Consider the following 8,903-nt stretch of genomic DNA (forward strand, 5'->3'; position numbering starts at 1 on the left):
TGCGTTTGCAATGTTTGTGCGCCACTTGCGTTTAGGTAACCAGATGCAGTTTCGATCTCACGGTTTTGTTTTTCTGTTTGAGGTTTTAGAGATTTGTTTGAAGCTCTGACCACCAAGGTAGCCTCTATATCTGATGCTATAATAATTTTGATATGTTAAAAATGAAAATGAATGAAAATTCTGTCATTGTTTACTCACTCACTCACGCTTTAAACCTGTATGACATTTCTGCGCAACATAATAGTAGATATTTTGAAGAATGTTGGTGGCCAAACAGTTTTGACTGATGTCTCTCAAAGTATCGTTATTAATTCTAAGAAACAAATTCGTAGAGGTTTGGAATGATATAAGGGTGAATAAATGATTACAGAACTATCCCTTTTGAATGATTGATTGTGCTACTATACTGCCATTCATTTATGATGCACATATAATGGAAGACGAGGGTGGTAACTAATTTAAAGGTCTAAAATGTAGGTTTATAAATTGTAAAAGTTAATGATTTGAGTGCCAAACAACATTGTTGTGACTGTGTTTACAGTCTTGCTACTCACCTGTTTGCTTACTATAGTTACGAATGATTAGACATGATGAGTCACAGAGCGTTTGAAATATTTTCCTAGAGGTCTTAAATCAACAGTGAAGAGAATGCTAAAGTCGCTCATTACATTTAGATTTTGTTGTCATCATACCTAAGGGTTGAAACACTTGTTGTGAGTCAGTCATAGTGTGGAAAATACCTACCAAAAAAATAAGGTCAGTTTCTTCCTGTTGCATTCTTAAGCATGTGGGAATACACATACAGTTTGAGTAAGATAATATTTTTTATTAAGTATACATTGCTACATGTCATATGAATAATGGCTATAATATGAGGTGAAACTATGAGAATCACAGTTCAATAACTAGATTTTTCAAATTAGCAACAAACGTGTGCTATCAATGATTGGCTTACATTTTTTATATAGAATAATGAAATGAAAAATATGTATTATTACACTACTGTTTAAAAACTTTGGGCTCAGTAATTTAAAAAAACGAAGTTAATACTTTTATTTAGTAACACATGCTTTAAATTGTTCAAAGCTCACATCAAAACAACGAAGACATTGTTACAAAAGGTTTATGTTCTTTTGAACTTTCCTTTCATCAAGAATCATGAATTTTATTTTCTCTATTGCTAAAAAAATATTAAAATAGAAAACAGTTAAATTAAATTGAAACAATATTTCACAACATTACAGTTTTTGATAAAAAAAAAATGCAGGCTTGGTGAACATAAGAGACTTTTTAAAAAAAACATACCAACACACCGACTCCAAACTTTTAACGCTGGTTTATATTATGTGAGCAATTATGTTGAATGAAAAACAAAACAAAAGTATTTTGAACACACAGTGCTATTGTCAAATTCAACATTATTTTTTATGCTGAAACAAAACTCCTGGGGCAAGGAGGGTCTCAAGGATACAACAGTTATGGAAGCGACAAAACATTTCAGCAGCACTTTCAAAATACATACTTTGATTTGCACGTTTCTTCAATTAATGTACCATGAAAACTTTTTGAACTTGTTTAATGCATTTCTATTATGTGGCAATGCATATTCCAATACTCATCAAGAAATGCTTTTCATCTTAATTTCTTACTGTTGTGTAAATCAGTTCCTCTTCATCTCACTATCATTTGTTTAATCAGTCCTTCTTTTTATACATAAGCTTTGCTGCTGTCCACAGACCTGGCTTTTGAATACATCACATTATGGCGATCATCTTCACGCGGTGGGCACGAGCTGCAGAGGAGACCTCCACCCAGAAAAAGCAAACCTGCAGAAGCCCAGCCAATGTAAAGAGATTCCCCAAGCTCCCTCTTCTGACCTTCCACCAAAATAGGGTTGTAGAAGTCCCTGATTATGGTATTCGCAGTCCAGCAGACAGGGATGAGGACAAGAAGTCCAGCAATGATGAAGATGACGCCACTGGCGATAGCGACCTTCGCTTTAGACGCCTCGTCTTCCACAAAGTTGGTGCACTTTCCTCCTACGATGCTCAGGATGATTCCAAACACCCCAGCGATGATTACCAAGGCTCTGGCGCCCTGCAGATCTTGAGGAAGAGCCAGTAGAGAGTCGTAGACCTTACATTGCATCTGTCCTGTGCTCTGAACCACGCAGTTCATCCATAAACCTTCCCAAAAGATCTGCGAGGTCACAATGTTGGCTCCAATGAAGGCAGACACCTTCCAGTTGGGCAAGCCACAGATGACGATGCTTCCCAAGAAGCCGATCGTAGCCAGGCAGATTCCCAAGATTTGACATCCCGTAGACGACATGTTTCTTAACTTGTTGCCTTGAAGGAATGAATACAGAAAGATGTTGCTGTTATCCCCAATGGCCGTTAGCTATGTCTCTATGTTAAATGTAACACTCTCTTGTAGGTATGGCTGTATAAAAAAATGGGGGAGGGAAACAGTTTTAAGGTCTTTCCAGCTGGACTAGTTTTCTCCTACTAATGGCCAAGGCAAATGTTTAGCCAAAGCTGCCAAACTAGTTTTGTTCAAATGGACCCACATAGGAAGCTGGAAGTGTTTTTTTTTAAACATTTTTTCTAATCTAGAGAAGCCTGTGCTATGTAAAAAGGAAATCTTTTTCTAGGCCAAATGACATCACTTTGTCATTTGTCATTGTGGTAATATTTTAAATTAAATATGGCATATTGTGTAGGAATCATTTAACATAAAACAAAATATGAACCAAAAATGTATGTTATTGTGGGGAACTTACTATAGAAGTGAATGAAAATGCTGTAGTTTGCAAAAAGAATGCTGTTGCATATTCATCTTCCTGTAGAATTTAGAATTTAGTTCAGTCAAACACATTTGGCTGTACTTGTACTGTTATCATCACACTAAGTAGTAACTACTAATGTTTGAATCTTATGAATTTTCAAAATATAATACAATTGGTGTATATGTACAACTCCTGGGGCAGAAATCCTACATAGATGTCTGAGAGAGATGTTACCAAGTCTGTGATTTTCCTGTGGAATTGGATTATTTTTACACTGTTGAGCCGCGGATTGACGCGACCATCCCCGGACCATAGAATGCAATTGGGCTAGTTATGAGTAGCAATTGGGCTGGTTTTGGTACTCAGACCTATCTGTCGTGTCTGCGTAAATGATAAGCTGTCTGCAAGCAAGCAACATTGGTTGCTTTAGTGGTCTTACCACAAAAGATATAATTAGCTCAGTATGCTGACGCTGTAACACTCACCACATTCCCATGAGGTTTAGAAATGTTCCATCCTCTAAAAAAATTAGTATATAACTTCTAATAGCATAGATTACCATATATGGCTGTGTAAATGTTTATTGATATATTACAGCCAACCTCTTGCTCTTCTGCTTCTGACACCTTCATGGGATGTCATCTTTTTATTTTCTGTACTTTGAAATATTCCACACAATAATCTTGTGACTTATCTTTCAGTTAAACCTGTGTTAAATATGCCTATAATTTGTATTTTCATTGTGTTCTCCACATTGGAAAAAGTAAATCACAAAATAAAACAATTTACATAAAAAAAGACAGGAATTACATTAACTATTAGTATTTATTTGGTCACATTTATATAAAATAAGATCAAATATTTTAAATATTGCTAGTTTGCTACTAGTTGGTAACCTGAAATCTTAAAAAGTTTAATAACAATATACATCTAATGATTGAACACTACAGAAGACATACATACAACAGATTTAAAAACTGGGGTTCCTATTGGATTTTTTTCTTGGATTTCTTTTTTCTTTTTTTCATTTGAGCCTGCAAATGAATAAAAAATTGCACCAAAATAACGAAGAAATATTTCCATACACTGTTTGTGTGCAGTACCAATTACACTGCACTGTTCTTTTTAAACCGTTCTTTTATGTTTTTAATATATCATTTTTGTTTTTCAGCTAATTTTTTTTTATTATTTTTCTTTTCTTTTTATGATTATGATTTTTCCTTTTATGATCACTGATTGTTTTAATCTTCTTTCTTGTAAAGCACTTTGAATTATCTTTTTTTTCATACAATTTGTTTGAAATGTGCTGTAACAATTAACTTTCCTTGATATGCCTATATTATTTAACATATTCTAAATCACTAATCAAAAATCTCATTTGTGACCATATAGATGCATTTGTACAATGTTCTTGCATCTCTAAGCTAAGTTTTTGGAACGTAATGCAACATATGCATATGTCCTAAGTGTATTTGATGCTTTCAATTGTGCAACTGGCATTTCTACATATGTCCATATGCCAGAGGTTGACATAACCAAAGGATTTATATATTTCATAAAAACATAAAACAGTCCTCAAATTTTGCCAGCTTTGATTTTGCCAGCTCAGGAAAGAGACTCCATGATATTACAAACACAATCAGGCACATCACATCATGAGTCACTTGAGGATTAACCAACACATCTGGTCAACATCGGTTGGAGTATGTGCTGATGAGCAGCCCGCCACCTACAATCAGCAGAACACCGGCCACCCATCCTACATAGATGGATGCTCCCAGCTCTCCTTTTCTCCCTGACACTGCTTGAGGATTATAGAAGTCCACGATGATAACATACGCCGACCAGCTGACAGCAATAAGGCACATTACACCTGCAACTATAAAGACTGCACCAGCTGCTATTCCAGTGTTAGTCTTTTTAAGCCGCTCTTCCCTGTAAAAGTTGGTGCAATCGGCACCAACAACAAACAGTCCAATGGCGACCACACTGACAGCAATAGAGGCACAGATCAATGCTCGAGCTGCCTGGAGATCTTGAGTCAGAGCCAGGATGGAGTCATACGCTTTGCACTGCATGTGAGCGGTGCTCTGCAGGACGCAGTTCATCCACAAGCCTTCCCAGAAAACCTGTGCTGTCACGATGTTTGCTCCCACGAAGGCTGTCACTTTCCACATAGGCAATGCACACACCAGGATTGTACCGCAGAGGCCCAACACACCCAGACATACAGCCAAGATTTGTCGTCGTCTCATCTTTTACAGAACAAAAGTGATTCCTCTGCAGTTAAAGGGAGGAAAATGTTGAAGTTGTACAAGCGAACGACTATTGACAAAGTGAATGCTCTTCCTTGTTGTGCCTCAGGTATTGGTATTTGAACAAAAAGAAAGCAAAGCAAGGGGAGGAGACCCATATAGAGTTTCCTGCTCAACTTGATTCTTCTATTCAGTATGTCCACAATAAGGACGGGTTCATGGAAAAAGTACACAATTCAATGATTTTAAGCAATAGCTAGCCTAAATTGAAAACACTGAAATTGACATGGTTTTACTAAAGCGATGGTTCATCCGAAATGAAAATTCTAGTTGTGTCCCAAATTATATACATGCACTAAACACTATGCACCCAACCTTCTAGTGTAGTAGGAATTATACTTATTTTGTCATCCATCATCACTAACACCTCCTCCAATATGCAATTAAAGCGGCGACAATTTGAGTGCATAAAGTGTCCAAAATTCACTTTGTTTTTTCAATAAATTAAGTGCATCATTCAGGCATATTAAGGTGCTCCTTTTCTTTTTGGAGTACTTAGTATGAACACAATACTTGCACTAATTATACTAAAAATGACGTAGAATAGTGCATAAATATGCAAATTGGGACGCACTTTCGGTCTTTACTCACCCTTATTCCAAACATGTGTTGTTTATTTTGCATTTAATTGTTTTCGTAAATCAATAGAGACTATGCCCCAAAAATAGTAGAAAATGAGGTGACAAACAAAGGTTTATTATTCGTACATGTTTTGTTCATCATGATAATCTTCACAAATGAAGTTTTATGAATTTTGAAGCCTAAATGCAAACAGCAGAAGTAAAAACCTAAATGAAGGCTAGAAACAAACCACATTTGAACATCACCACTTTACAAGCTTCCACAAATGTTTTCCCTGAAGGTTTGAGTTAGAATTGTTTACAACGAGGCTGTAAAACAGGCTATTGATTATTAGTGTTCAGTACAATGATGAATAATGTCTCTGACTTCCTCTGTAGTCTCATTTACCCCTTTGTTAGCAATCAAACCACCCTTTTTTTAAAAGATAAGTGAAAGCTTAACAGAAACACACGAGTTGTTACTGATGTATAGAATAAAACTGGAAAAACTCTTAAGTTGTTAACCACAGTCCTAATTTCAGGCATTTAACCAAAAACCAACTCAAAAAACCCAACTGACTTCAGGACAATGGAACTGGAGGGGCAAAATGCTAACTCATTTCTTGGTTTTTGCCTACAAAAATACATCATCCTTCTATTCACTGATCATCTTTATTTGCCTTGCAGCTGGCTACATGGTGCAGATTTCACATCATGACATTTGATGTTATTAATATCTATCCTCTGGGCTGCCTGCATAAACTTGACTAGTTTTGACTAGTCCTAAAAATTTAATCATCTAATTTCTTTGGTCATAACTTTTTAAAGTCAATTACAAAAAAGGTAGATTGGTCTAATTTGAAGCTAAAAAAAAAATTAAGACTGATTACCCCCACTAAGTTCTTAAAACAATTGGACTGCACCAAGAGCCATCGGATTTGAAATTTAGCAGATGCTCTTATCTAAAGAAACTCAAATGAGTTAATCTAAAACAAATGCTTTAATTTTTTTCTAAAAATGCTTATCTAATGCAACTCACAAATGAGGAAAATAATTCACTAAAGCCAACAATTTTACACTTTGGCATTTGTCAGTCCGTAACACAAATCTGGCTATATACAGCTTCAAAAAACTTTGCCTTGTTTACTTCTGGTTGAATTTGAGAATCAGTAAATCTTGTTGCTCTCAGGAGCAATATTGCCTTTTCCTTCTGTTACTGCTACATTTGGAGCTTGAAAAACAGCGATAACATTTGCTTATTGGAAATTTGATTAAAAAAAAAAGGGGTTAAATATGGACAAACCCAGTGGTTGGGTTAAACATTTAACCCAGTTGCTGGTTGAAAACAACCCATGCAGCATGTGTTCTGTACAATATTTACCCAGCACTGGTTTGTTTTTAACCCAGCAGGTGTGTGCGCAGAAAACAAATAGGCCTACACCTACTGTGGCACTACCCTTACAAAAAGTACATTTCTGTAGGCCTACTTGCCACTAAAACGGTGAATGACTCTTAAAAAGCATACCGCCCCAGTTTTGAACACAGGAGAAAAAAAAAAAAGATAGAATTTAAGGCAAGTGGCTGCAAACAATTTAATTTGGCTACATTTAAAAACAAATTTGACTAACTTTCTATAGCTAAAATAATTTTTTTTCCCGTGACGTTTGTCCCGTAAACCAGATCGCAAAAAAAAAAAAAAAAAAAAATTCAAAGGACCAGTCTAAAAATGGCTGCGCACTTGTTTGATAAAGTCTGAGCCAAACTACTTCGTTAATCTATATAAAAGGAGTCAGTTAGACAAACGTAAAAAACAAACACTAATTTATTATTAAAATAGTCATGCAAGACCAGAAAGTTTTAAAAAGTTAAAATCTCTTCCTTCACAAACAGAACTCATTTTCAGTCCAGAAAGTCTGAGTTTCACACATAGGCTCCTGGAGCGGACCTCGGAGCGGAGTACTTCACGGAATAACCACGACTGTCGCTCTTTGGGCACTGGCAACAGAGAAGCGCTCCCCCGATGATCAGCAGACCAGACGCGCCCCAGCCGATGAACAGCGACGCCCCCAGCTCCCGCTTCTGAGCCTCAGACATAACGGGGTTGTAGAAGTCTCTGATGACGGTGTGCGCGCACCAACAGACCGGGATCAGGCAAAGAATGCCACCCACCAGGAAGAAGACGCCGGCCGCAACCCCAACTTTAGCCTTCGCGTCCCGTTCGTCAATGCAGTTGGTGCACTTGCCTCCAGCGACGGCCAGGAGTACCCCCAAGAAGGTCACCAGGATGGAGATGATAACAAGCGCTCGAGCTGCCTGGAGATCGTGTGGCAGCGCCAGCATGGAGTCGTAGACCTTGCACTGCATCTGACCCGTGCTTTGCTGCACGCAGTTCATCCAGAGGCCTTCCCAGAAGATCTGTGCGGTCACGATGTTGGTGCCAATAAACGCAGTCACCTTCCACATGGGGAGCGCGCAGATAATGATTTCTCCCAACCAGCCGATGACCGCCAGAGCAGTGGCCAAAATCTGAAGTCCAGCAGATGCCATTATGTCTTTGTTAGTGTGCAAAGTAGCCGATTCTAACGCGCAAATAATAAAGTTATTTATAGTGGCTTTTAGAGGCGTGGATTGCAATGTGATTTGATGCAGCTGGTCAGGATTTCCCGCTCTTTTCGCCTAATTAATTTCAGACACCAGGCTGTCTTAACAAACTAAGGACATAATCATGTCATTGGCAGGCGGCACATAGGCTATCATGTCCCCCTCAATTTGTTCGAAATTCTATCTTTTATCGTTTTGAAAGCCACTGAAAGGCCTAACGATCTGAAATGTATTTCAAGTTCCTGATTCTTCATGATTTAATTTAAACATGCCACAGTATTTTGCACAGGCCAACACCAGGGACATGATACAGCCTACTTCCATTGAAGATGAAGCAGAAGCAGGCTCAGAGAGTGAGGGAGAGCCCACTCAGCATTAGCCAAATGTATAATTGTGAATCATAAAAGATGAGGTTGTCAAGATATTTCAGGACATTGTACCAAATAAAAAAAGATTTTGCTGTAAAAGAAGTTAAATATCAAAATGTAAATCAGTAAATATATTTTCTGTTATTATCAGAAATGTGTAATTGTTGTGTTCTATCCAAACATCTACAATAAAGTCTGAGTGTGCTGTCTTCTCTTTTAATTGTATATTTGTAACAACTGGATAATTTGTATTAACAAGCACCCACCCCAT

General features: G+C 37.3%; 2 protein-coding genes across 2 annotated transcripts; both read right to left on the bottom strand.

The window, feature by feature from the left end:
* Nucleotides 1–1,707: 1,707 nt before the first annotated feature.
* Nucleotides 1,708–5,043, bottom strand: LOC306855954 (claudin-4-like; the record flags this gene model as incomplete). The annotated part of the gene is made up of 2 exons (XM_079394929.1): nt 1,708–2,348; nt 4,482–5,043. The coding sequence occupies 2 exons, from the start codon at nt 5,041–5,043 to the stop codon at nt 1,708–1,710; spliced, it is 1,203 nt and encodes a 400-aa protein (XP_079251055.1).
* A 2,540-nt stretch (nt 5,044–7,583) lies between these two features.
* LOC306856337 (claudin-like protein ZF-A89) lies at nt 7,584–8,210 on the bottom strand (the record flags this gene model as incomplete). The annotated part of the gene is made up of 1 exon (XM_079395568.1): nt 7,584–8,210. One exon carries the CDS (start codon nt 8,208–8,210, stop codon nt 7,584–7,586), a length of 627 nt encoding a protein of 208 aa, XP_079251694.1.
* Between the last annotated feature and the right edge of the window lie 693 nt (nt 8,211–8,903).

The sequence above is a fragment of the Barbus barbus genome (genome assembly GCF_936440315.1).
Source record: "Barbus barbus genome assembly, chromosome: 36".
NCBI lineage: Eukaryota > Metazoa > Chordata > Actinopteri > Cypriniformes > Cyprinidae > Barbus > Barbus barbus.